The sequence below is a fragment of the Apteryx mantelli genome, unplaced genomic scaffold (assembly GCF_036417845.1).
Source record: "Apteryx mantelli isolate bAptMan1 unplaced genomic scaffold, bAptMan1.hap1 HAP1_SCAFFOLD_175, whole genome shotgun sequence".
Taxonomy (NCBI): Eukaryota; Metazoa; Chordata; class Aves; order Apterygiformes; family Apterygidae; genus Apteryx; species Apteryx mantelli.
The window spans coordinates 4,084-31,862 of record NW_027118528.1 but is presented as its reverse complement, the minus strand read 5'-3'; the positions used below and the strand labels follow the sequence as shown (position 1 = coordinate 31,862).

The 27,779-nt window shown below is 67.3% G+C and overlaps 3 protein-coding genes across 3 annotated transcripts in view; 2 read left to right on the top strand and 1 right to left on the bottom strand.

Moving 5' to 3' along the window:
* LOC106484338 (phosphoribosylformylglycinamidine synthase) overlaps positions 1-6,130 on the top strand; it is a 58,763-nt gene extending 52,633 nt beyond the window's left edge. Inside the window, 7 exon segments of the mRNA XM_067316909.1 lie at positions 139-230; positions 1,448-1,534; positions 1,536-1,563; positions 2,144-2,293; positions 2,725-2,811; positions 2,814-2,879; positions 4,825-6,130. Coding sequence (XP_067173010.1) covers positions 139-230; positions 1,448-1,534; positions 1,536-1,563; positions 2,144-2,293; positions 2,725-2,811; positions 2,814-2,879; positions 4,825-5,150 — 836 coding nt within the window. The 3' untranslated portion in view covers positions 5,151-6,130.
* A 1,029-nt stretch (positions 6,131-7,159) lies between these two features.
* ZNHIT1 (zinc finger HIT-type containing 1) lies at positions 7,160-13,326 on the bottom strand (the record flags this gene model as incomplete). The annotated part of the gene is made up of 4 exons (XM_067316908.1): positions 7,160-7,433; positions 8,241-8,410; positions 11,163-11,242; positions 13,131-13,326. Coding segments are annotated over 4 exons (468 nt in total), but the record flags the coding sequence as incomplete, so codon positions are not given.
* Positions 13,327-15,148: 1,822 nt separating this feature from the next.
* LOC136995910 (multifunctional procollagen lysine hydroxylase and glycosyltransferase LH3-like) lies at positions 15,149-27,051 on the top strand (the record flags this gene model as incomplete). Its single annotated transcript, XM_067316906.1, is given in 9 exon segments — positions 15,149-15,251; positions 16,029-16,120; positions 17,257-17,393; positions 19,731-19,779; positions 19,781-19,895; positions 21,104-21,216; positions 22,093-22,156; positions 22,803-22,900; positions 26,952-27,051. Coding segments are annotated over 9 exon segments (871 nt in total), but the record flags the coding sequence as incomplete, so codon positions are not given.
* Positions 27,052-27,779: the final 728 nt, after the last annotated feature.

The window sequence follows — 27,779 nt, the reverse complement described above, 5'->3', positions numbered from 1 at the left end:
CTGGGGGGGGGTGACTAGATGGACCCATGGGTGAGGGGGGTCTTGGGTCCTTGGGGTGGGGGTGTGGGGGCACCCCAGGGTGGGGGGGGGTCACCCCAGGGTGACGGTGCCCCCCCCTTCCCCCCCCCCCTCCCCCAGAGCTGCCGGGGCCCCGCGTGGCCGTGGTGCGGGAGGAAGGCAGCAACGGGGACCGGGAGATGGCAGCTGCCTTCGTCATGGCCGGCTTCCAGGTGAGGGGCCCAGGCGTCCGGGACAGAGGGACCCAGGCGTCCGGGCCAAGAGGGACCCAGGTGTCTGGGCTGGGAGGGGCCCAGGCGTCCGGGCCAAGAGGGACCCAGGTGTCCAGGCTGGGAGGGGCCCAGGCGTCCGGGACAGGAGGGACCCAGGTGTCCAGGCCAAGAGGGACCCAGGCGTCCGGGTCGGAGGGACCCAGGTGTCCCAAGCCAAGAGGGACCCAGGCGTCCGGGGCAGAAGGGACCCAGGCGTCCGGGCCAAGAGGGACCCAGGTGTCCAGGCTGGGAGGGGCCCAGGCGTCCGGGACAGGAGGGACCCAGGTGTCCAGGACAGGAGGGACCCAGGTGTCCAAGCCAAGAGGGACCCAGGCGTCCGGGGCAGAAGGGACCCAGGTGTCCGGGCTGGGAGGGACCCAGGTGTCTGGGGCAGAAGGGACCCAGGCGTCCGGGCCAAGAGGGACCCAGGTGTCCAGGACAGGAGGGACCCAGGCGTCTGGGCCAAGAGGGACCCAGGCGTCCGGGCTGGGAGGGACCCAGGCGTCCGGGGCAGAAGGGACCCAGGCGTCCGGGCTGGGAGGGACCCAGGTGTCCAAGCCAAGAGGGACCCAGGCGTCCGGGTCGGGAGGGACCCAGGTGTCCAAGCCAAGAGGGACCCAGGCGTCCAGGCCAAGAGGGACCCAGGCGTCCGGGCCAAGAGGGACCCAGGTGTCTGGGTCAGGAGGGACCCAGGTGTCCGGGGCAGAAGGGACCCAGGTGTCCGGGTCAGGAGGGACCCAGGCGTCCGGGCCAAGAGGGACCCAAGTGTCCATGGCAGAAGGGACCCAGGTGTCCGGGCCAAGAGGGACCCAGGTGTCCGGGGCAGAAGGGACCCAGGTGTCTGGGACAGGAGGGACCCAGGCGTCCGGGCTGGAGGGACCCAGGTGTCCAGGTCAGGAGGGACCCAGGTGTCCAGGGCAGAAGGGACCCAGGTGTCCGGGCCAAGAGGGACCCAGGTGTCCGGGTCAGGAGGGACCCAGGTGTCCGGGCTGGGAGGGACCCAGGCATCTGGGCCAGGAGGGACCCAGGCGTCCGGGCCAAGAGGGACCCAAGTGTCCAGGGCAGAAGGGACCCAGGTGTCCAGGCCAAGAGGGGCCCAGGCATCTGGCCGGGAGGGACCCAGGCAGGAGGGGCCCAGGCGTCCGGGCCGGAAGGGACCCAGGCGTCCGGGCGCCCAGGTGTGGGACGTCACCACGGAGGACCTCTGCTCGGGGACCGTCACCCTCGACGCCTTCCGGGGCCTCGTCTTCGTCGGGGGCTTCAGCCTACGCCGACGTCCTGGGCTCGGCCAAGGGTGCGATTTTTGGGGGGGGGGGGGGGTGTCCCTGCACCCCCCCAACTTCCCATTTTGGGGTGATTTTGGGGGGTTCTGGGTGGGTTTGGGTGTCCCCAGGGGTCCCTGCACCCCCCTTCCCATTTTGGGGCAATTTGGGGGGGTTCTGGGTGGGTTTGGGGGTCCCCAGGGGGTTCCTGCCCCCCCTTTCCCCATTTTGGGGTGATTTTGGGGGGTTCTGGGTGGGTTTAGGGGTCTCTGCCCCCCCCCTTTTCCATTTTGGGACAATTTGGGGGGGGGTCCCGCAGATTCGGGGCTCTCCCTGGGGAGGATCCCTAAGAATTTGGGGCAAAACCAGCCCATTTTGGGGGTGGCAGGGGGGGGGGCCCTGAGGATATCGGGGTGGGGGGGCTGAAAAGACCTGGGGGGGGGTCCCCAAACGACCCGGATGACCCCAGGGGACCCCCCACCCCACCACCCCAAAAAGGGCCACATTTGGGTGCCTCCAGGGGGGCAGATTGAGGGGCAGAATCGCGGGGGGGGGGGGTTCGTTGGGGGGGGCGGTGGATTTTGGGGTGAATTCCGGCGCTTTTGGGGCCAGGCTGGGCGGCGGCGGTGACCTTCAACGCCCGGGCGCGGGGGGCCCTGGAGGCCTTTCGGCGGCGCCCCGACACCTTCAGCCTGGGCGTCTGCAACGGGTGTCAGCTGCTGGCGCTGCTGGGCTGGGTGGGCCCCGCGGCCGAGGCCCCCCAGGTGGGTGCTGGGGGCACTGGGGGGCACTGGAGGCGCTGGGAGGTGCTGGGAGGAGCTGGGGGGTCCCCCATGATGGGGTGTCCCATGGAAAGGAGGTGCCCATGGATGAAGGTCTCCCATGGATGAAAGTCTCCCATGGATGGAGGTCTCCCATGGGTGATGATGGCAATGGGGGGGTCCCAGGGGGGTCCCCAATGATGAGGAACCCCATGGGTGGGGGTCTCCCATGGGTGGGGGTCTCCTATGGGTGGTGGGGGCCAATGGGGGTGTCCCCAATGATGGGGTGCCCCATGGATGAAGGTCTCCCATGGATGAAGGTCTCCCATGGATGGAGATCTCCATGGCGGGGTGGGGTGGGGGGGTGTCCCATATGGGGGCGCCCCACATCGGGGGGGGGGGGGGGCTCTCCCACGGGTGCCCCCCTCCCCGCAGGCGGGTCGGCCCCCCCCGGGGTGCTGCTGGCGCCCAACGTCTCGGGGCGCTTCGAGTCCCGCTTCGTGACCGTGCGGGTGGAGCCGGGCCGGCGCTGATGCTGCGCGGCATGGCCGGGTCGGTGCTGGGCGTCTGGGTGGCCCACGGAGAAGGTACCGGGGCGCTGGGAGCACTGGGAGCACTGGGAGCACTGGGAATGGGTGCTGGGCGCCCCCCCCGGTGAAGGGGGTGGCCCAACTTGGGAGCATTTGGGGCATTTTGGGGTGCTGGGAGGGTTTGGGTGCAATCTGGGTCCTTTTGGGGCACCAAGGTGGGTCATGGGGGCATTTTGGGTAGGACTTGGGTGCTACCTGGCTCGCTTTGGGGTGCGGAGATGGGTTTTGGGTGCTGGGATGGGCTTTGGGTGCCACCTAGATCACTTTTGGGTCCCAAGATGGGTTTTGGGGTGCTGGGATGGGCTTTGGGTGCCACCTGGGTCACTTTGGGGTGCCGAGATGGGTTTTGGGGTGCTGAGGTGGCCTTTGGGTGCCACTTAGATCACTTTTGGGTCCCAAGATGGGTTTTAGGGTGCTGGGATGGGCTTTGGGTGCCACCTGGGTCACTTTTGGGTCCCAAGATGGGTTTTGGGGTGCTGGGCTGAGCTTTGGGTGCCACCTAGATCACTTTTGGGTCCCAAGATGGGTTTTGGGTGCCACCTGGCTCACTTTGAGGTCCCAAAATGGGTTTTGGGGTGCTGGGATGGGCTTCGGGTGCCACCTAGCTCACTTTGAGGTCCCAAGATGGATTTTGGGGTGCTGGAGTGAGCTTTGGGTGCCACCTGGCTCACTTGGAGGTCCCAAGACTGGTTCTGGGGTGCTGGAGTGGGTTTTGGGAGCCACCTAGCTCACTTTGAGGTCCCAGGATGGATATTGGGGTGCCGGGGCAGGATTTGGGTGCCACCTACCTCACTTGGAGGTCCCAGGATGGGTTTTGGGGTGCCGGGACAGGATCTGGGTGCCACCTACCTCACTTGGAGGTCCCAGGATGGGTTTTGGGGTGCCAGGACAGGATTTGGGTGCCACCTACCTCACTTGGAGGTCCCAGGATGGGTTTTGGGGTGCCGGGACAGGATTTGGGTGCCACCTACCTCACTTGGAGGTCCCAAGATGGGTTTTGGGGTGCCGGGACAGGATTTGGGTGCCACCTACCTCACTGGAGGTCCCAAGATGGGGTTTCGGGGTGCTGGGACAGGATTTGGGTGCCACCTACCTCACTTGGAGGTCCCAGGATGGATTTTGGGGTGCCGGGACAGGATCTGGGTGCCACCTACCTCACTTGGAGGTCCCAAGATGGGTTTCGGGGTGCCGGGACAGGATTTGGGTGCCACCTACCTCACTTGGAGGTCCCAGGATGGGTTCTGGGGTGCCGGGATGGGATTTGGGTGCCACCTACCTCACTTGGAGGTCCCAGGATGGGTTTTGGGGTGCTGGGACAGGATTTGGGTGCCACCTACCTCACTTGGAGGTCCCAGAATGGATTTTGGAGTGCCGGGACAGGATTTGGGTGCCACCTACCTCACTTGGAGGTCCCAAGATGGGTTTTGGGGTGCCAGGACAGGATTTGGGTGCCACCTACCTCACTTGGAGGTCCCAAGATGGGTTTTGGGGTGCCGGGACAGGATTTGGGTGCCACCTACCTCACTTGGAGGTCCCAGGATGGGTTTTGGGGTGCCGGGACAGGATTTGGGTGCCACCTACCTCACTTGGAGGTCCCAAGATGGGTTTTGGGGTGCCGGGACAGGATTTGGGTGCCACCTACCTCACTTGGAGGTCCCAAGATGGGTTTTGGGGTGCCGGGACAGGATTTGGGTGCCACCTACCTCACTTGGAGGTCCCAAGATGGGTTTCGGGGTGCCGGGACAGGATTTGGGTGCCACCTACCTCACTTGGAGGTCCCAAGATGGGTTCTGGGGTGCCGGGACAGGATTTGGGTGCCACCTACCTCACTTGGAGGTCCCAGGATGGGTTTCGGGGTGCCGGGGCGGGCGCCACCGGGTCGAGCGGCGGCACCTTTTGGGGCGCTCTCACCCCACGCGTGTCCTTCACCCACCCACCCCAGGCCGTTTCCAGTTCCGGGAGGAGTCGGGGCTGGCGGCGGCGCTGGCCGGGGGGCTGGTGGCCCTGCGCTACGCCGACGACGAGGGGCGCCCCACAGCCGAGTACCCGCTGAACCCCAACGGGGCGGCGGGCGCCGCCGCGGGGCTCTGCTCGCCCTGCGGCCGTCACCTGGCCCTCATGCCTCACCCCGAACGCGCCGTGCGGCCCTGGCAGTGGCCTTGGTGGCCCTCGAGGTGGCCCCGGAGCCCCACGGCGGCGGCGCCGTGGCTGCGCATGTTCCACAACGCCTGCGAGTGGTGCTTGAGGTTCCCCCACGGCGAGGCTTGACCCACGGCGGCGGGGACGGGACGCCCGGATTGGACCCACGGATGGACCGGAACGATGGACAGACCCACGGATAGACACACGGAGAGCCCTGACCCACACACGGACCTGAACCATGGAGAGACCCATGGAGACACCCATGGAAAGACCATGGAGAGACTATGGAGAGACCCATGGAGAGACCCATGGAGATACCCATGAAGACACCCATGGACAGACCCACAGAGAGCCCTGACCCACAGACAGACCCGAACCATGGACAGACCCATGGACAGACCCACAGACAGACCATGGAGACACCCATGGACAGACCCACGGAGAGCCCTGACCCACAGAGACACCTGAACCATGGAGAGACCCATGGAGACACCCATGGACAGACCCACAGACAGACCCACGGAGAGCCCTGACCCACAGAGACACCTGAACCATGGAGAGACCCATGGAGACACCCATGGACAGACCCATGAAGAGACCCACAGAGATACCTGACCCACATATGTGGGGTGAACACATGGATGGACACCTGGATGGACCCATGGATGGACCTGAACTATGGACAGACCCACGGATAGACCCACAGAGAGCCCTGACCCACAGAGACACCTGAACCATGGACAGACCCATGGAGACACCCATGGACAGACCCACGGAGAGCCCTGACCCACACATGCGCGGTGGACACATGAATGGACACCTGGATGGACCCATGGATGGACCTGAACGATAGACAGACCCACGGATGGAATCAGGGCTGCCCCACAGCAAGTCATGACACATGGACAGACCCACGGACAGACCCGAACCAGGGACAGACCCACGGACAGACCCGCAGACAGACCCGAGCCATGGACAGACCCACGGACGGAGCCACGGCTGCCCCACGGCGAGCCACGACGCATGGATGGACCGACAGATGGACCCACAGCAAGCCCTGACCCACGGACGGACCCACAGACAGACCCACGGCCAACCCTGCCCCACGGCCACCTGCCCCACGGCCAGACCCACGGCCAACCCTGCCCCACGGCCGCGTGTCCCCTCCCGTGTCCCCCTTCCCCCCCCTCCCCACAGCACCCCACGGAGGCTCCACCCCCCCGAGACACATACTGACCAATGGGAGCTGAGCCACGCCTTTCCCCTCCCAGCCAATGGGGAGCCGGGCCACGGGAGGGGGCGGAGCCTTTAATAAAGAGTTGTTGAGGTGCCACGTGGGGGCAGGAGTCGCCCGGACGCCTGGGCCCCTGCGGGGGAGGGAGGGGGGCCAGGGCCAGGTGGGCGTCACGCGGGGACGGGGACCCGTGTGGGGACACGTGTGGGGACACATGGGGACATGGGACGTGGGGGGGACACGTGTGGGGACATGGGATGGGCAGGAACATGGGACATGGGGGGACATGGTGACAACCTTGGGGACACGTGTGGGGACACGGGAGGGGATGGATGGGGACATCCTTGGGGACACCCATGGGGACACAGGAGAAGATGCATGGGGACATCTATGGAGACACATGGGGGGACACGTGGGGACATGGGAGAAGACGCGTGGGGACACCCATGGGGACATCCGTGGAGAGACACAGGGGGACACAGGAGGACACCCATGGGGCCACCCCTAGGGACACAGGAGAAGATACGTGGGGACATTCATGGACACGTGGGGGGACACGTGGGGACGTGGGAGAACACGCATGGGGACACCCATGGGGCCGTGTGGGGACACCCATGGGGACATCCATGGAGAGACACGGGGGGACACAGGAGGACACCCATGGGGCCACCTCTAGGGACGCAGGAGAAGATACGTGGGGACATTCATGGACACATGTGGGGGGACACGTGGGGACGTGGGAGAACACGCATGGGGACACCCATGGGGCCGTGTGGGGACACCCATGGGGACATCCATGGAGAGACACGGGGGGACACAGGAGGACACCCATGGGGCCACCTCTAGGGACACAGGAGAAGATACGTGGGGACATTCATGGACACGTGGGGGGACACGTGGGGACGTGGGAGAACACGCATGGGGACATCCATGGGGACGTGTGGGGACACCCATGGGGACATCCATGGAGAGACATGTAGGGACACAGGAGGACACCCATGGGGCCACCTCTAGGGACGCAGGAGAAGATGCGTGGGGACATCTATGGAGAGACACGTGGGGGGACACGGGGGGCCACGCGTGTGGACACCCCTGGGGACATGGGGGGCCACGGGGGGACCTGGCCCCGCCGGCGGTGGCAGCGGCGTCCCCGTCACACCGTCCACTTCAGGCACCTGCGGGGACGGGACGGAGGTCAGAGCGAGTCCCCAAGGCCACCGCCCCCCCGTGTCCATGTCCCCACGTCCCCACGTCCCCCGGCCCCACGTCCGTCTGTCCCCTGTTCTGCAGGTTCTGGTGGGCCCCATCCCCGTGTCCCCATGTCCCTGGGTGTCCTGCTGTCCCCCTGTGTCCCCCAGGTACCAGGTGTCCTGGTGGGTACCCAAACCCATGTCCCTGTCCCCCCCCCCCGCAGTGTCCCCATGTCCCCAGGTCTCCCTGCATCCCCGAGTCCCCTGTTCCCCCATGTCCCTCTGGTGTCCCCACGTCCCCCTGTGTCCCCCCTCCGGTACCGGGTGTCCTGGTGGGTGCCCAGCCCCGTGTCCCTGTCCCCCCTTGGTGTCCCCATGTCCCCCCACATCCCCGAGCACTCTGTTCCCCCACATCCCCCCAGTGTCCCCGCATCCCCCCCCGGTGTCCCCTTGTCGTCCCCCCCGGGTACCGGGTGTCCTGGTGGGTGCCCGGCCCCGTGTCCCCGTCCCCCTTCGGTGTCCCCGTGTCCCCCCGTGTCCCCCCGCATCCCCAAGCCCCCTGTTCCCCCACATCCCCCTGATGTCCCCACATCCCCCAGCGTCCCCTTGTCCCCCCCCGGGTACCGGGTGTCCTGGTGGGTGCCCAGCCCCGTGTCCCCATCCCCCTTTGGTGTCCCCGTGTCCCCCCGCATCCCCGAGCCCCCTGTTCCCCCACGTCCCCCCACGTCCCCCCAGTGTCCCCACGTCCCCCCCATGTCCCCACGTCCCCCAGTGTCCCCCCCCCGCGGGTACCGGGTGTCCTGGTGGGTGGCGAGGCAGCGGCCGGAGCAGTAGCGGGCGCCGCAGCAGACGCAGGTGTAGGCAGAGGGGAAGCCGCAGACGGCGCAGAAGTGCCGCTGGGGCCGGCGCGAGGGGGCCGCGCACGCCGACACGTAGTTGGGGCCCTCGGCCCCGCTCAGGTTCTGCGGGGGCCCCCCGATATCCTCAGTGTTGCTGCGCCCCCAAAACTGTGCCCCCCCCCAGCTGCACCCCAAAAATCGGCCCTCGTCCCGCTAAAATCGGCACTGAAACGGCAGCGGGAGGCAGCGAAACGGCAGCAGAAGGCAACAAAACGGCAGCAGGAGGCAGCAAAAGTGCCACCGTGGTGCCCCAAAATCTGCCCCGGGGAGCCTCAAAATCTGTCCCGGGGAGTCCCCCCAAAATTGTCCCCCCAGCTGTACCCCAAAATCTGCCCCCCCCATCCCGTCGCTAAAATTGGCCCTGAAACGGCAGCGGGAGGCAGCAAAACGGCAGCTGGAGGCAGCGAAACGGCAGCGGGAGGCAGCAAAAGTGCCACCGTGGTGCCCCAAAATCTGCCCCGGGGAGCCCCAAAATCCACCCTGGGGAGCCCCAAAATCCACCCCGGGGAGCCCCAAAATCTCCCTGGGGATCCCTCCCAAAATCGTCCCCCCGGCACCCCAAAATCTGCCCCTGTCCCACCGCTAAAATCGGCACTGAAATGGCAGCAAGAGGCAGCAAAACGGCCACCGCGGCGCCCCAAAATCTGCCCTGGGAGCCCCAAAATCCATCCTGGGGAGCCCCCAAATCTGCCCTGGGGAGCCCCCCCAAAATTGTCCCCCTGGTGCCCCAAAATCTGCCCCCGTCCTGCCGCTAAAATCGGCCCTGAAACGGCAGCAAGAAGCAAGGAAATGGCAGCAGGAGGCAGCGAAACGGCAGTGGGAGGCAGCAGAAGTGCCACCGTGGTGCCCCAAAATCTGCCCCAGGGAGCTCCCAAATCTGCCCTGGGGAGCCCCCCCAAAATTGTCCCCCCAGCTGTACCCCAAAATCTGTCCCCCCCCCCGTCCTGCCGCTAAAATCGGCACTGAAACGGCAGCAGGAGGCAGCAAAATGGCAGCAGAAGGCAGCGAAACGGCAGTGGGAGGCAGCAAAAGTGCCACCGTGGTGCCCCAAAATCTGTCCCTGGGAGCACCCCCAAAATTGTCCCCCCAGCTGTACCCCAAAATCTGCCCCCGTCCCGCTGCTAAAATCGGCCCTGAAACGGCAGCTGGAGGCAGCGAAAGTGCCACCGTGGTGCCCCAAAATCTGTCCCAGGGAGCCCCAAAATCTGTCCCTGGGAGACCCCCCAAAATTATCCCCCCAGCTGTACCCCAAAATCTGTCCCCCCCCCCGTCCCACCACTAAAATCGGCCCTGAAATGGCAGCGGGAGGCAGCAAAACGGCAGCGGGAGGCAGCGAAACGGCAGCGGGAGGCAGCAAAAGTACCACCGTGGTGCCCCAAAATCTGCCCCGGGGAGCCCCAAAATCCACCCTGGGGAGCCCCAAAATCCACCCCGGGGAGCCCCAAAATCTCCCTGGGGATCCCCCCCAAAATCGTCCCCCCGGCACCCCAAAATCTGCCCCTGTCCCACCGCTAAAATCGGCACTGAAATGGCAGCAAAAGGCAGCAAAACGGCCACCGCGGCGCCCCAAAATCTGCCCTGGGAGCCCCAAAATCCATCCTGGGGAGCCCCCAAATCTGCCCTGGGGAGCCCCCCCAAAATTGTCCCCCTGGTGCCCCAAAATCTGCCCCCGTCCTGCCGCTAAAATCGGCCCTGAAACGGCAGCAAGAGGCAGGGAAATGGCAGCAGGAGGCAGCGAAACGGCAGTGGGAGGCAGCAGAAGTGCCACCGTGGTGCCCCAAAATCTGCCCCGGGGAGCTCCCAAATCTGCCCTGGGGAGCCCCCCCAAAATTGTCCCCCCAGCTGTACCCCAAAATCTGTCCGTCCCCCCCGTCCTGCCGCTAAAATCGGCACTGAAACGGCAGCAGGAGGCAGCAAAATGGCAGCAGAAGGCAGCGAAACGGCAGTGGGAGGCAGCAAAAGTGCCACCGTGGTGCCCCAAAATCTGTCCCTGGGAGCACCCCCAAAATTGTCCCTCCAGCTGTACCCCAAAATCTGCCCCTGTCCCGCTGCTAAAATCGGCCCTGAAACGGCAGCGGGAGGCAGCGAAACGGCAGCTGGAGGCAGCGAAAGTGCCACCGTGGTGCCCCAAAATCTGTCCCAGGGAGCCCCAAAATCTGTCCCTGGGAGACCCCCCAAAATTATCCCCCCAGCTGTACCCCAAAATCTGTCCCCCCCCCCGTCCCACCACTAAAATCGGCCCTGAAATGGCAGCGGGAGGCAGCAAAACGGCAGCGGGAGGCAGCGAAACGGCAGCGGGAGGCAGCAAAAGTGCCACTGTGGTGCCCCAAAATCTGCCCCAGGGAGCCCCAAAATCCACCCCGGGGAGTCCCCCCAAAATTGTCCCCCTGGCGCCCCAAAATCTGCCCCCCCCCATCCTGCCGCTAAAATCGGCCCTGAAACGGCAGCGGGAGGCAGCGAAACGGCAGCAGGAGGCAGCAAAACGGCAGCAAGAGGCAGCGAAAGTGCCACCGCGGCGCCCCAAAATCCACCCCATGGGGACCCCAAAGTTCCCCCCAGTGTCCCCCCAGCCCCCAGTGTCCCCCCAGCTGCCCCACGGGGACCCCAAAGTCCCCCCCAATGTCCCCCCAGCTGCCCCCCAGACCCCAAAGTCCCCCCCAGCGTCCCCCTAGTTGCCCCAGGGGGACCCTAGCTTCCCCCCCAATGCCCCCCCCAGGCCCTAATATCCCTCCAGCTGCCCCACAGGGACCCCAGCTGCCCCCCCAGTGTCCCCCAGACCCCAAAGTCCCCCCCGGCGCCCCCCCGCGCCCCCCACCTGCTCCTCGAGCAGCGCCTGGAAGTTCTTGCGGAAGCGCAGCTTGAAGTGGTCGCCCCTCGTCTTCTTCTTCTTCTTCCCTGCCGACGCCAGCACCCCCCGTGGGGCCCAGGCGTCCGGGAACCCCCCCACAAAGGGCCCAGGCGTCCGGGGAACCCCCCCAACCCCCCCCCCGCCCCGCTCGGGGCCCCCCAGGTGGCCGGGGAGAAGGGGGAGACCCCCAACCCCTCACCCATCCCCGAGGGAGGCAGGAAGGCAGGTGCCACCGCTCGCTGTCCGTGTTGGGGGGCCCAGGTGTCCGGGGACCCCCCCAAACCCCCCCCAAACCAGGGACCCAGGTGTCCGGGGACCCCCAAAATCCCCCCCAAAAGGGGCCCAGGCGTCCAGGAACCCCCAAATCCCTCTCAAACCGGGAATCCAGGCATCCGGGGACCCCCAAACCGGGGAGCCAGGCATCCGGGGACCCCCCCCGCCCCCCCAAAAGGGGCCCAGGCGTCCGGCACCCCCCCCCAAAGGTCCCAGGCATCCAGGGACCCCCAAACCCCCCTCAAACCGGGATTTCAGGCATCCAGGGATCCTAAAACCCCCCTCAAACCGGGAATCCAGGCATCCGGGGACCCCCAAACCGGGAATCCAGGCATCCGGGGACTCTCCCCATCCCCCAAAAAGGGGCCCAGGCGTCCGGCACCCCCCCCAAAGGGGCCCAGGCATCCAGGGACCCCCAAAACTCCCCTCAAATCGGGAATTCAGGCATCCAGGGACCCCCAAATCCCCCTCAAACCAGGAATCCAGGCATCCGGGGACCCCCCCTGCCCCCCAAAAAGGGGCCCAGGTGTCTGGCACCCCCCCCCAAAGGGGCCCAGGCGCCCAGGACCCCCAAAACTCCCCTCAAATCGGGAATTCAGGCATCCAGGACCCCCAAATCCTTCTCAAACTGGGAATCCAGGCATCTGGGGACCCTCCCCCGCCCCCCCAAAAAGGGGCCCCGGCATCCGGCACCCCCCCCCCAAAGGGGCCCAGGCATCCAGGGACCCCCAAACCCCCCTCAAATCGGGAATTCAGGCATCCAGGGACCCCCAAATCCCCTCAAACCGGGAATCCAGGCATCCGGGACCCCCCCTGCCCCCCCAAAAAGGGGCCCAGGCGTCTGGCACCCCCCCCAAAGGGGCCCAGGCATCCAGGGACCCCCAAACCCCCCTCAAATCGGGAATTCAGGCATCCAGGGACCCCCAACCCCCCCCTCAAATCGGGAATCCAGGCATCCAGGGACCCCCAAATCCCCCTCAAACCGGGAATCCAGGCATCCGGGGACCCCCGAACTGGGAATCCAGGCATCCAGGGACTCTTCCCCATCCCCCCAAAAAGGGGCCCAGGCGTCCGGCACCCCCCCCCAAAGGGGCCCAGGCATCCAGGGACCCCCAAACCCCCCTCAAATCGGGAATCCAGGCATCCGGGGACCCCAAAACCCCCCTCAAATCGGGAATTCAGGCATCCAGGGACCCCCAAATCCCCCTCAAACCGGGAATCCAGGCATCCGGGGACCCCCCCTGCCCCCCCAAAAAGGGCCCAGGCGTCCGGCACCCCCCCCCAAAGGGGCCCAGGCACCCAGGGACCCCCAAAACCCCCCTCAAACCGGGAATTCAGGCATCCAAGGATCCCCAAATCCCCCTCAAATAGGAATCCAGGCATCCAGGGACCCCCAAATCCTTCTCAAACTGGGAATCCAGGTATCCAGGACCCCCAAACCGGGAGCCAGGAGTCCGGGGACCCCCCCCGCCCCCCCAAAAAGGGGCCCAGGCATCCAGGGACCCCCAACCCCCCCCCCTCAAATCGGGAATCCAGGCATCCAGGGACCCCCAAATCCCCCTCAAACCGGGAATCCAGGCATCCGGGGACCCCCAAACCGGGGAGCCAGGAGTCCGGGGACCCCCCCCTGCCCCCCAAAAAGGGGGCCCAGGCGTCCGGCACCTGTCTCGGCGGTGTCGGCGAAGTTGGGCAGCCGCTTGCCGGGTCGCGGCAGCCCGGCCTGGGGGTCGTCGCCGAAATTGTCGTTCTCCAGGGCCTCGAGCTGGCGGTTGAGACGCCGCTGCCGCGTCGCCCGGTCGAGCACCCGCCGCTGCGCCGCCTCCGGGCACCGGCCTGGGCGAGGGCACCCCGGAAATGGGCACCCCAAAATGGGGGACCCCAAAAGTGCACCCCCAAAATCTGCACCCCGAAAAAAGGGACCCCAAAATCTGCCCCCCGAGTGGTCGAGGCGCTGCTGCCGCGTCGCCCGGTCGAGCACTCCGCCGCTGCGCCGCCTCCGGGCACCGGCCTGGGCGAGGGCACCCCCGAAATGGGCACCCCAAAATGGGGGACCCCAAAGTGCACCCCCAAAATCTGCACCCCGAAAAAGGGACCCCAAAATCTGCCCCCCCGAGCGGTTGAGACACTGCTGCCACGTCGCCCGGTCGAGCACCCGCCGCTGCGCCGCCTCCGGGCACCGGCCTGGGCGAGGGCACCCCGGAAATGGGTACCCCAAAATGGGGGACCCCAAAAGTGCACCCCCAAAATCTGCACCCCGAAAAAGGGACCCCAAAATCTGCCCCCCGAGCGGTCGAGACGCTGCTGCCACGTCGCCCGGTCGAGCACCCGCCGCTGCGCCGCCTCCGGGCACCGGCCTGGGTGAGGGCACCCCCGAAAATGGGCACCCCAAAATGGGGGACCCCAAAAGTGCACCCCCAAAATCTGCACCCCGAAAAAGGGACCCCAAAATCTGCCCCCCGAGTGGTTGAGACGCTGCTGCCGCGTCGCCCGGTCGAGCACCCGCCGCTGCGCCGCCTCCGGGCACCGGCCTGGGTGAGGGCACCCCGAAAATGGGCACCCCAAAATGGGGGACCCCAAAAGTGCACCCCGAAATGGGGACCCCAAATCTGCACCCCGAAATGGGGACCCCAAATAGGGACCCCCAAAACTGCACCCCGAAATGGGGACCCCCAAAGCAGCACCTCCAAATTGAGAGCCCCCAAACCTACATTGCCAAATCGAGAACCCCCTAATCCGGCACCCCCAAACCCGGGACCCCCAAAACCCGGGACCCCCCAAACCGGGACTGCTGTATCCCGACCCCCAAACCGACACCCCAAAAACGGAGCCCCCAAACCGGCACCTCAAAACCGGGACCCCCAAAACAGGACCCCAAAAGCAGGACCGACCCACCAAAACTGGGACCCCCCCAAAACCGGGGACCCCCCAAAACCGGGACCCCCCAAAAATCCGCACCTCAAAACCGGGACCCCCAAAACAGGACCCCAAAAGCGGGACCGACCCCAAAACAGGACCCCCCCCAAAACCGGGAGACCCCCCTCCCCAAATCCGCACCTCAAAACCGGGGCCCCCAAAACATGACCCCAAAACCGCGACCCTCCCCAAACCGGCACCCCCAAAACCGCGACAACCCCCCCCCAAAACCGCCCCCCAGGCCCCGGCGCAGCCCCGAGCCCGGCGCCGCCACTACCTGACACCTTCTTCTCCACCATGTTGCCCCGCCGCGCTCAGGCCCCGCCCCGAGCGGGCGACGCCGCTTCCGCCGCCGCTTCCGCCCTCACCCGCCGCCGCTTCCGCCCTCACCCGTCGCCGCCGCCATCTCGCGCGCGGCGACCACGCTTCCGCCATTTCGGGTGCGGCGCCCGCCGCTTCCGGCCCCCGCAAGCCACGCCCCCTCCGGCCACGCCCCCCCGACCCTCCGGCCACGCCCCCCCGAGGCGCCCCCCCCCTTCCCCGCCCCTGAGGCCTTGGCAACGTGGCAGCGGCGGGCGCGAAGCCCCGCCCCGCCGGCGCGGATTGGCCGCCCGCCGGCGGAGGGGGCGTGGCGGAGGGCGCGGATTGGGCGGCGGGCGGTGCCCCCCGCGTGGGCGGGCGCCGCAGCGGCGGAGCGGTGCGTGGTGCGCGGTGGCGGTCGCCGTCCCGGTCCCGGTCCCGGTCTCGGTCTCGGTCTCGGTCCCGCCATGGCCCCGGGCGCTGCCCGCCGCCCTCCTGCTCCTCCTCCGCTCTGCTGCTGCTGCGCCGCCGCCGGTCGCCGCCGCCGCCGAGTCCCAGCGCTCAGCCCCGGTGAGTTCCGGGGCGGCACCGGGAGGGTCAGGGGTCACCGGGGGGGTCAAGGGTCACGGGGAAGGGGTCAGGGGTCACCGGGAGGGTCGGAGATCATGGAGGAGGATCAGGGTTCACCGGGAGGGGTCGGGGTCAGGAGGGGGAGAGGCCGGGGGGTCAAGGGTCACAAGAGGGGTCGGGGTCACGGAGGGAGTCAGGGGTCACCGGTAGGGGTCGGAGGTCACCGGAGGGGGAGAGGCCGGGGGGGTCAGGGGTCACAAGGGGGGTCAGGGGTCACGGAGGGGGTCAGGGGTCACCAGGGTGGGCTGGGGGTCACGTGGGAGGGAGAGATGGAGGGGGGTCAGGGGTCACAGAGGGGGTCAGGGGTCACCGGGAGGGGTCAGGGGTCACGTGGGAGGGAGAGATGGAGGGGGTCAGGGGTCACGGAGGGGGTCAGGGGTCACCGGGAGGGGTCAGGGGTCACGTGGGAGGGGGTCGGGGGTCACCGGGAGGGGGGAGGGAGGGAAGAGACGGGGGGGTCAGAGGTCACCCAAGAGGTCAGGGGTCACCGGTGGGGGGGAACTGGGAGGGGGGTCACTGCAGGGGTCGGGGGTCACCGGTGAGGGGGGGGGACACTGAGGGGTCCTGGGGGGCAGTTTGGGGTCACCCTGCGATGACCCCCCCCCCCCGAGGCTGCTCCCTGGGGGGGGGGGAGGGGGGCCCAGGCGTCCGGGGGGGGGGCCCAGGCGTCCGGGCGCTCACTGTCCCCCCCCCCCCCTTTGTCCCCCCCTGTCCCAGAGAAGCTGCTGGTGGTGACGGTGGCCACGGAGGCCACCGAGGGCTACGAGCGCTTCCTGCGCTCCGCCCGGCACTTCAACTACACCGTGCAGGTGGCGGCCCCCCCCGTGTCCCCCCCCCCGTGTCCCTCCATGTCCCCCTGTGTCCCCCTGCGTCCCCCCCCGTGTCCCCTCACGTCCCCCTGTGTCCCCCTGCGTCCCTTCATGTCCCCCCGTGTCCCCTCGTGTCCTCGGAGACCCTGGGGCTGGGGTGGCCACGGGGGGGGGACGTGGCCGTGGCGTGGGGTGGCCACGTTCCCCCTGTGTGTCTCCCTATGTCCCCCCCATGTCCCCCTGTGTCCCCCTGTGTCCCCCCATGTCCCCTTGTGTCCCCCCTGTGTCCCCCCATGTTCTTGGAGACCCTGGGACTGGGCTGGCCGCGGGGGGGGATGTGGCCGTGGCGTGGGGTGGCCATGTCCCTCATGTCCCCCTATGTCCCCCCCCATGTCCCTCTGTGTCCCCCTGTGTCCCCCCCGTGTCCCCCCACCCCCCCGTGTCCTCCCATGTCCCGCCACATCCCCTTGTGTCCCCCTGCATCTCCCTGTGTCCCCCCTGTGTTCCCTCGTGTCCTCGGAGGACCCTGGGGCTGGGCTGGCCACGGGGGGGGATGTGGCCGTGGCGTGGGGTGGCCACGTCCCCCCTGTGTCCCCCCATGTCCCCCCCATGTCCCCTGTGTCCCCCTGCATCCCTTCGTGTCCCCCCGTGTCCCCCCTGTGTCCCCTCGTGTCCTCGGAGACCCTGGGAGCTCCTCGGCTACCGGGGTGACGTGTCATGTCCCCTCGTGTCCCATGGCCCCTGCAGCTGGGGTGGCCACAGGGGTGACGTGGCCATGGCATGGGTGGCCCCGTCCCCCCATGTTCCCTCGTGTCTCCCCCCATGTCCTCGGAGACCCTGGGTCCAGCCCGGTCACAGGGGTGACATGGCCGTGTCCCCACAGCCCTCGCGGCTGGGGTGACCACGGGGGTGACGTGGCCGTGGTATGGGGTGGCCACGTCCCCCCTGTGTCCCCTCGTGTCCCCTCGTGTCCCCTCACGTCCTACTGTGTTCTCGGAGACCCTGGGTCTTGGCCTGACCATGGGGGTGACATGGCCACAAGGGTGACGTGTCCCCAGGCCGGACCAGGTGTGGCAGGGGGGGGTGACGTGGCCACAGAGGTGACGTGTGTGTCCCCGTCCCCCGTGTCCCCGCAGACGCTGGGCCTGGGCCAGGCGTGGCGGGGGGGGGACGTGGCCCACACCGTGGGCGGGGGCCAGAAGGTGCGGTGGCTCAAGGCCGCCATGGCCCCCCTGGGCGCCCAGAAGGACCTCGTGGTGCTCTTCGTGGACAGGTGGGTGTCGGGGACACGGCGGGGGGGGGACACGGGGACGTGGCGGGGGGAGACCGGGGCCGCGGTGGGGACACAGGAGCCTGGAGGAACCCATGGGTGCTCTTGGTGGCGGTCAGGAGACCTTGAGGTGGGTGGAGAGTCATGGTGGGTGGTGGGGGACCCTTGGGGGCTCTTGAGGAATCAGGAGATCTTGTGGTGGGTGAAGGGTCCCTGGTGGATGTTGGGGGACCCTTGGGTGCTCTTGGTGGGGAGCAGGAGACCCTGTGGTGGGTGGAGAGTCTGGTGGGTGTTGGGGACCCTTGGGTGCTCTTGGTGGGGATCAGGAAACCTTGTGGTGGGTGGAGAATCCTGGTGGATGTGGGGGGACCCTTGGGTGCTCTGGGTGGGACAGAAGACCTTGTGGTGGGTGAAGGGTCCTGGTGGGTGTTGGGGGACCCTTGGGTGCTTTTGGGGGGATAGAAGATCCTGGTATGGGTGGAGGATCTTGGTGGATGTGGGGGGACCCTTGGGTGCTCTGGGTGGGACAGGAGATCTTGTGGTGGGTGGAGGGTCGTGGGGGTGTTGGGGGACCCTTGGGGGCTCTTGAGGAATCAGGAGATCTTGTGGTGGGTGAAGGGTCCTGGTGGATGTTGGGGGACCCTTGGGTGCTCTTGGTGGGGATCAGGAGACCTTGTGGTGGGTGGAGGGTCTCTGGTGGGTGTTGGGGGACCTTTGGGTGCTCTTGGGGGGATAGAAGATCCTGGTATGGGTGGAGGATCCTGGTGGATGTTGGGGGACCCTTGGGTGCTCTGGGTGGGACAGGAGACCCTGTGGTGGGTGAAGGGTCCTGGTGGGTGTTGGGAGATCCCTGGGTGCTCTTGGTGGGACAGGAGACCCTGTGGTGGGTGAAGGGTCCTGGTGGGTGTTGGGGGACCCTTGGGTGCTCTGGGTGGCGGTCAGGAGACCCTGTGGTGGGTGGAGGGTCGTGGTGGGTGTTGGGGGACCCTTGGGTGCTCTTGAGGAGTCAGGAGACCCTGTAGTGGGTGGAGGGTCGTGGTGGGTGTTGGGGGACCCTTGGGTGCTCTTGGTGGGAGTCAGGAGACCTTGAGGTGGGTGGAGGGTCGTGGTGGGTGTTGGGGGACCCTTGGGGGCTCTTGGTGGGAGTCAGGAGACCTTGAGGTGGGTGGAGGGTCGTGGTGGGTGTTGGGGGACCCTTGGGTGCTCTGGGTGGGACAGGAGATCCTGTGGTGGGTGGAGGGTCCTGGTGGGTGTTGGGGGACCGTTGGGTGCTCTTGGGGGGATAGAAGATCCTGGTATGGGTGGAGGATCCTGGTGGATGTTGGGGAACCCTTGGGTGCTCTGGGTGGGACAGGAGACCTGTGGTGGGTGGAGGGTCCCGGTGGATGTTGGGGGACCCTTGGGTGCTCTGGGTGGGGGTCAGGAGACCCTGTGGTGGGTGGAGGGTCGTGGTGGGTGTTGGGGGACCCCTTGGGTGCTCTGGGTGGGGGTCAGGAGACCCTGTGGTGGTTGGAGGGTCTTGGTGAGTGTTGGGGGACCCTTGGGTGCTCTGGGTGGGACAGGAGACCCTGTGGTGGGTGGAGGGTCCTGGTGGGTGTTGGGGGACCCTTGGGTGCTCTGGGTGGGAGTCAGGAGACCTTGAGGTGGGTGGAGGGTCGTGGTGGGTGTTGGGGGACCCTTGGGTGCTCTGGGTGGGACAGGAGACCCTGTGGTGGTGGAGGGTCGTGGTGGGGTGTTGGGGGACCCTTGGGTGCTCTGGGTGGGACAGGAGACCCTGTGGTGGGTGGAGGGTCGTGGTGGGTGTTGGGGGACCCTTGGGTGCTCTGGGTGGAGTCAGGAGACCTTGAGGTGGGTGGAGGGTCGTGGTGGGTGTTGGGGACCCTTGGGTGCTCTGGTGGGACAGGAGACCCTTTGGTGGGTGGAGAGTCCTGGTGAGTGTTGGGGGATTCTTGGGTGCTCTTGGTGGGGAGCAGGAGACCTTGTGGTGGGTGGAGGGTCGTGGTGGTGTTGGGGGACCCTTGGGTGCTTTTGGTGGGGGTCAGGAGACCCTGTGGTGGGTGGAGGGTCGTGGTGGATGTTGGGGGACCCTTGGGTGCTCTTGAGAAGTCAGGAGACCCTGTGGTGGGTGAAGGGTCCTGGTGGATGTTGGGGGACCCTTGGGTGCTCTCGGAGGAACGTTTGACCATGGGGTGGGCAGAAGATCCTGGGGGCGACCAGAGAACCTTTGGGTGCTCTGGGCTTAATAAGGCTTTGGGGAGGGCGTGATGAGGTCCCTGGGGCACCTTTGGGTGCCCTCGGGACCCGCGGAGGTGACCGACCCGTTTCGGGGTGTCCCCGCAGCTACGACGTGGTGTTCGCCGGGGGCCCCCGCGAGCTGCTGGCCAAATTCGGGGCGTCGGGTGCGCCGGGTGCTCTTCTCGGCCGAGGCCTTCTGCTGGCCCGAGTGGAGCCTGGCCGAGGCCTATCCGCCCGCCGGGACCGGCAAGCGCTACCTCAACTCCGGGGGTGCGTCCCGGGGGGGGGGGTCCCCGGGGTGTCCCCCTGCCCGGGGAGGGCACCCAAGGGGAGGGGGAACCTGGGCGGTGGAGGTTCAGTGAAGTTTGTGGTTGGAGACCCTGGTTTTGGGGTGCTTCTGGGTGGGAGAACCTGGTTTTGAGGTAGTCTAGGGTTGGAGAACGTGGTTTTGGGGTGCTTCTGGGTGGAAGAACCTGTTTTTGGGGTGTTTGGGGGTGGGAGACCTTGGTTTTGGGGTGCTTCTGGGTGGGAGACCTTGGTTTTGAGGTAGTCCAGGGTTGGAAACCTGGTTTTGGGGGTGTTTTGGGGTGGGAGAACGTGGTTTTGGGTGCTTCTGGGTGGAAGAACCTGTTTTTGGGTGTTTGGGGGTGGGAGTCTTGGTTTTGGGGTGCTCCTGGGTTGGAGAACCTGGTTTTGAGGTAGTCCAGGGTTGGAGAACCTGGTTTTGGGTGCTTCTGGGTGGAAGAACCTGTTTTTGGGGTGTTTTGGGGTGGGAGACCTTGGTTTTGGGGTGCTCTTGGGGTGGAGAAGCAGGTTTTGGGGTGCTTCGGCGTGGGAGACCCTGGTTTTGGGGTAGTCCAGGGTTGGAGAACCTGGTTTTGGGGTGTTTTGGGGTGGAAGACCTTGGTTTTGGGGTGCTCCTGGGTTGGAGAAGCAGGTTTTGAGGTGCTCCTGGGTTGGAGAACCTAGTTTTGGGGTGGTCCAGGGTTGGAGAGCCTGGTTTTGGGGTGTTTTGGGGTGGGAGAATGTGGTTTTGGGGTGCTTCTGGGTGGAAGAACCTGGTTTTGGGGTGTTTTGGGGTGGGAGACCTTGGTTTTGTGGTGCTCCTGGGGTGGAGAAGCAGGTTTTGGGGTGCTTCTGGGTGGGAGACCCTGGTTCTGGGGTAGTCCAGGGTTGGAGGATCCCTACTGTTGGGGTTCTCTGTCATGGTTGCCCCTGGTTTTGGGGTGCTTTGGGGGGTGGGTGTCTGGGTCTGGAGGTGCCCCCAGGGTGGGTGCCCATTTTGGGGTGCTCCTGTCCTGGTTGTCCCGTTTTGCGGGTGCCTGGAGGTGGACGTCCAGCTCTGGAGATGCCCCAGCTCGCGTGTCGGGCTCTGTGGGTGCCCCAGGGGTGGGTATCCGGGTCTGGGGGTGCCCCCAGGGTGGGTGCTCGGTTTTGGGGTGCCCCCAGTTTCGGGTGCCCCTGACGCCCCGCCGCAGGCTTCATCGGCTTCGCCCCGGCCGTCGCCCGGCTCGTCGAGCTCTGGAAGTACCGGGACGATGACGACGACCAGCTCTTCTACACCCGTCTCTACCTCGACCCCCAGCTCCGGGTGAGGAGGGGACCCCTGGGGGCCCCCCAAATCTCCCTGACCCCCCCCCGGGTACCCCAAAACCCCCTGGTCCCCCCAAGTGCTCATGGTGGTTCTCCAAACCTTCTCTTGGTCACCCAACTCTCTGGAGAGCACCCAAATCCCCCCATACCGCAGCTCCCTTGACCCCGGCTCTGGGTGAGGGGGACCCTAGGGACCCCCCAAATCTCCCTGATCCCCTCCGGGCACCCCAAAACTTTCTGAGCCCCCTTGGGCACCCCAAAACCCCCTGGTCCCCCCAAGAACTCATGGTGGTCCTCCAAACCTTCTCTTGGTCACCCAACTCCTTGGAGAGCACCCAAATCCCCCCATACTTCAGCTCCCTTGACCCCCAGCTCTGGGTGAGGGGGACCCCGGGGACCCCCAACCCCCCCCCAAATCTCCCTGACCCCCCCCAGGCCCCCCAAAACCCTCAGGACCCCCCAACCCCCAGGGGACCTTCCAGGCCCCCCCAACACCCTGGAGACCCTCCAGAGACTTCCCTGGACCTCCCTGGGGACCTCCTAGCACCCTCCTAGGGTGCTCTGGACCCCCCTTTGCCCCCCCCCCAGCACCCTGGGGACCCTTGGGGCCCCCCCAAAACCCTGGGGACCCTTGGGACCCCCCAAAAACCCTAGGGACCCCCTTTCCCCCCCCCCCAGCACCCTGAGGACCCTCCAGACCCCCTGGGGAGCCCCCAGCACCCTTCCAGGATGCCCCCAGGCCCCTTTTGCCCCCCCTAGGGACACTTTTGTCCCCCCCGGCCCCCTGGGGACCCTTGGGGGACCCCCCCAGCCCCCTGGGGACCCTTGGGGACCCCCCCGGCACCCAGGGGCCCCCCTGACGGCCGTGGCGCAGGCGGAGCTGGGGCTGGCGCTGGACCATCGCTCCCAAATCTTCCAAAACCTCAACGGGGCCATCGGTGAGCGGGGGGGGGGCCGGGGGGGTCCCCAAAAACACGGGGGGGGGGGAACATCGGGGGGGGACCCTAGAATGGGGGGGGACACTGAGGGGGGGGACATGGGGGGGTCTCGGTGCTGGGGGGGGGACCCTGAAATGGGGGGGGGGCATTGAGGGGGGCATTAGGGGGGACCCTGAAATGGGGGGGACATGGGGGGGTCTTGGTGCTGGGGGGGTCCCTAAAATGGGGGGGCCATTGGGGGGGGGCTTTAGGGGGGACCCTGAAATAGATGAAATAGGGGGGACACTGGGGGGGACATGGGGGGGTCTCGGTGCTGGGGAGACCCTGAAATGGGGGGCCATGGGGGGGGCTTTAGGGGGACCCTGAAATAGGGGGGACATTGGGGGGGGGACATGGGGGGGTCTCGGTGCTGGGGGGGACCCTGAAATGGGGGGGGACCCTGGGGGACCCTAAAATGGGGGGGACTTGGGGGGGGCATTAGGGTAGACCCTGAAATGGGGGGCACATGGGGGGGGTCTCGGTGCTGGGGGGGTCCTGAAATATAGGGGGGACCCTGGGGGGGGAGGGGAGGCGCGAGGACCCCTGGGGTGCCCCTCGGGGCCCCCCCCAAAGTCACCTTTCCCCCCCCCACCCCCCCCCACCCAAGACGAGGTCGTCCTGAAGTTCGAGCCGGGACGGGTGCGCGCCCGCAACGTGGCCTACGACACCCTGCCCGTGGTCATCCACGGCAACGGGCCCACCAAGGTATCGGGGGGCCCCCGCACCCCAAAACCTGCCCCCGCACCCCAAAACCTCCCCCGGGACCCCCAAAACCTCCCCCGGGACCCCAAACCTCCCACGACCCCCCAGCACCCATGGGACCCCCACACACCCATGGGGATCTCCTGCCACCTTGCCCGTGGTCATCCACGGCAACGGGCCCACCAAGGTATCGGGGCGCCCCTGCACCCCAAAACCTGCCCCCGCACCCCAAAACCTGCCCCGCACCCCCAAAACCTCCCCGGGACCCCCAAACTTCCCAGCACCCATGGGAGACCCCCACACCCATGGGGATCTCCTGCCACCCTGCCCGTGGTCATCCCACGGCAACGGGCCCACCAAGGTATCGGGGGGCCCCCGCACCCCAAAACCTGCCCCCGCACCCAAAACCTCCCCCGGGACCCCCAAAACCTGCCCCGGGACGCCCAAACTTCCCACAACCCCCCAGCACCCATGGGAGACCCACACACCCATGGGATCTCCTGCCACCCTGCCCGTGGTCATCCACAGCAACGGGCCCACCAAGGTATCGGGGCGCCCCCGCACCCCAAAACCCGCCCCCGCACCCCAAAAACCTCCCCCGGGACCCGCAAACCTCCCCCGGGGACCCCCCAGCACCCATGGGACCCCCACACCCATGGGGATCTCCTGACACCCTTCCCATGGTCATCCACGGCAACGGGCCCACCAAGGTATCGGGGCGCCCCGCACCCCAAAACCTGCCCCCGCACCCCAAAACCTGCCCCCGCACCCCCAAAACCTCCCCCGGGACCCCCAAACCTCCCAGCACCCATGGGAGACCCCCACACCCATGGGGATCTCCTGCCACCCTGCCCGTGGTCATCCACGGCAACGGGGCCCACCAAGGTATCGGGGGGCCCCGCACCCAAAACCTGCCCCCGCACCCCAAAACCTCCCCCGGGACCCCCAAAACCTGCCCCGGGACACCCAAACTTCCCACAACCCCCCAGCACCCATGGGAGACCCACACACCCATGGGGATCTCCTGCCACCCTGCCCGTGGTCATCCACAGCAACGGGCCCACCAAGGTATCGGGGCGCCCCCGCACCCCAAAACCCGCCCCCCGCACCCCAAAACCTCCCCCGCACCCCAAAACCTCCCCCGGGACCCGCAAACCTCCCCCGGGACCCCCCAGCACCCATGGGACCCCCACACCCATGGGGATCTCCTGACACCCTTCCCATGGTCAACCATAGTAATGGGTCCACCAAGGTATCGAGGCGCCCCCGCACCCCCAAAACCTGCCCCCGCACCCCAAAACCCGCCCCCGCACCCCAAAACCTGCCCCTGCACCCCAAAAACCTCCCCTGGGACCCCCCAAACCTCCCCCGTGACCCCCAAACCTCCCACGACCCCCCAGCACCCATGGGACCCCACACACCCATGGGGATCTGCTGACACCCTGCCCGTGTCATCCACGGCAACGGGCCCACCAAGGTATCGGGGGGCCCCGCACCCCAAAACCTGCCCCCGCACCCCAAAACCTCCCCCCGGGACCCCCAAACCTCCACGACCCCCCCGCACCCATGGGAGACCCCCACACCCATGGGGATCTCCTGGCACCCTTCTCATGGTCAACCACAGCAATGGGACAACCAAGGTATTGGGGGCGCCCCCGCCCCCCAAAACCCGCCCCCGCACCCCAAAACCTGCCCCCGCACCCCAAAACCTCCCCGGGACCCCCAAACCTCCCATGACCCCCCAGCACCCATGGGAGACCCCCACACACCCATGGGGATCTCCTGGCACCCTGCCCGTGGTCATCCACGGCAACGGGCCCACCAAGGTATCGGGGGGCCCCCGCACCCCAAAACCTGCCCCCGCACCCCAAAACCTCCCCCCGGGACCCCCAAACCTCCCACGACCCCCCCGCACCCATGGGAGACCCCCACACCCATGGGGATCTCCTGGCACCCTTCCCATGGTCAACCACAGCAATGGGACAACCAAGGTATTGGGGCGCCCCCGCCCCCCAAAACCCGCCCCCGCACCCCAAAACCTGCCCCCGCACCCAAAACCTCCCCCGGGACCCCCAAAACCTCCCATGACCCCCCCAGCACCCATGGGAGACCCCCACACACCCATGGGGATCTCCTGGCACCCTGCCCGTGGTCATCCACGGCAACGGGCCCACACCAAGGTATCGGGGCGCCCCCGCACCCCAAAACCCGCCCCCGCACCCCAAAACCTGCCCCTGCACCCCCAAAACCTCCCCTGGGACCCCCCAAACCTCCCCCGTGACCCCCAAACCTCCCACGACCCCCAGCACCCATGGGACCCCCACACACCCATGGGATCTGCTGACACCCTGCCCGTGGTCATCCACGGCAACGGGCCCACCAAGGTATCGGGGCGCCCCCGCACCCCAAAACCTGCCCCTGCACACCAAAACCTGCCCCCGCACCCCCAAAACCTCCCTCGGGACCCCCAAACCTCCCACGACCTCCCAGCACCCATGGGACCCCCACACACCCATGGGGATCTCCTGCCACCTGCCCGTGGTCATCCACGGCAACGGGCCCACCAAGGTATCGAGGCGCCCCCGCACCCCCAAAACCTGCCCCCGCACCCCAAAACCTGCCCCCGCACCCCCAAAACCTCCCCCGGGACCCCCAAACCTCCCAGCACCCATGGGAGACCCACAAACCCATGGGATCTCCTGCCACCCCGCCCGTGGTCATCCACAGTAATGGGTCCACCAAGGAATTGGGGTGCCCCCGCACTCCAAAACCTGCTTCTGCACCCCAAAACCTCCCCCGGGACCCCAAAACCTCCCCCGGGACCCCCCCAAACCTCCCCCGGGACCCCCAAACCTCCCACGACCCCCCAGCACCCATGGGACCCCCACACACCCATGGGGATCTCCTGACACCCTTCCCATGGTCAACCACAGTAATGGGTCCACCAAGGTATCGAGGCGCCCCTGCACCCCAAAACCTGCCCCCCGCACCCCCAAAACCTCCCCCGGGACCCCCAAAACCTCCCCCGGGACCCCCAAACCTCCCCTGGAACCCCCAAACCTCCCAGCACCCATGGGACCCCCACACACCCATGGGGATCTCCTGACACCCTGCCCATGGTCAACCACAGCAATGGGTCCACCAAGGTATCGGGGCGCCCCCAGCACCCCAAAACCTGCCCCGGGACCCCCCCAAACCTCCCCCGGGACCCCCAAACCTCCCAGCACCCATGGGAGACCCACAAACCCATGGGGATCTCCTGCCACCCTGCCCGTGGTCATCCACGGCAACGGGCCCACCAAGGTATCGGGGCGCCCCCGCACCCCAAAACCTGCCCCCGCACCCCAAAACCTCCCCCGCACCCCCAAAACCTCCCCCGGGACCCCCCAAACCTCCCCTGGGACCCCAGACCTCCCACGACCCCCCAGCACCCATGGGAGACCCCCACACACCCTTGGGGATCTCCTGCCACCCTGCCCGTGGTCATCCACGGCAACGGGCCCACCAAGGAATTGGGGCGCCCCCGCACCCCAAAACCTGCCCCTGCACCCCAAAACTGCTTCAGCACCCCAAAAACCTGCCCGGGACCCCCCAGTCACCCCAAAATTGGGGGTCCCGGGGGGGTCCCGGGCGACCCCAGGAGATGTGGGTGCCCCAGAAGGTGCAGAGGGTCCCCAGGAAGAAGTGGGGTGCCTGTGGGGGGGGGGTTGTAAGGGGTCCCTGGGGGGGATTTGGGGGGTCCCAAGGGTGCAGGGGGGTCCCTAGAAGATGTGGGGTGCTGGGGGGAACCTAGGGGTGCCCTGGGGAGCCCCCACAAAAAATAGGGTGCCCGGGGGGGATTTGGGGTGCCCCAAGGGTGCAGGGGGGTCCCTAGAAGATGTAGGGTGCTGGGGGGGAACCTAGGGGTGCCCTGGGGCACCCAAAAAAAAGCAGGGTGCCAGGGGGGGACGTTTGAACCCCCCCAGGAAAACGTGGGGGCCCCAGGGTGCCGGGGGGGGGTTTTGGGGTGCCCCCGGGGGACCCCCGTTTCCTCACCCCCCACCCACCCACCCAGCTGCAGCTCAACTACTTGGGCAACTACATCCCGGCGGCCTGGACCTACGAGAGCGGCTGCGGCGACTGCGACCGCGACCTCCTGCCCTCGAGGGCACCCGGTACGGGTGGGGGGGCCGTGGGGCGCCCCACGGCGTCCTGAGTGGGGTGGTGGGAGGGGTTATGGGGTGCCCCACGGCGTCCTGGGTGGGATATGGGTGCTTTGGGGGGACTATGGGGCACCCTATGGAGTCCTGGGTGGGATATGGGGGCTGTTTAGGTGGTTATGGGGCACCCCATGGCGTCCTGAGTGGGTGTGGGTGCTGTTTGGGGGGCTATGGGGCGCCCCACGGCGTCCTGAGTGGGGTGGTGGGGGGGGTTATGGGTGCCCCATGGTGTCCTGGGTGGGATATGGGGGCTGTTTGGGGGACTATGGGGCACCCTATGGAGTCCTGGGTGGGATATGGGGCTGTTTTAGGTGGTTATGGGGCACCCCATGGCGTCCTGAGTGGGGTGTGGGTGCTGTTTGGGGGGCTATGGGGCGCCCCATGGCGTCCTGAGTGGGGTGGTGGGAGGGGTTATGGGGTGCCCCACGGGGTCTTGGATGGGATATGGGGGATGTTCGGGGGTTATGGGGTGTCCTATGGGGTCTTGGATGGGGTGTGGGGGTTGTTCGGGGGGCTGTGGGGTGCCCCACAGCGTCCTGAGGGGGTGGGGGGTGTTTTGGGGGCTGTGGGGTGCCCCACGGTGTCCTGAGTGGGGTGGGGGGGGTTATGGGGTGCCCCACGGCATCCTGGGTGGGATATGGGGGTTGTTTGGGGGACTGTGGGGCGTCCTATGGGGTTTTGGT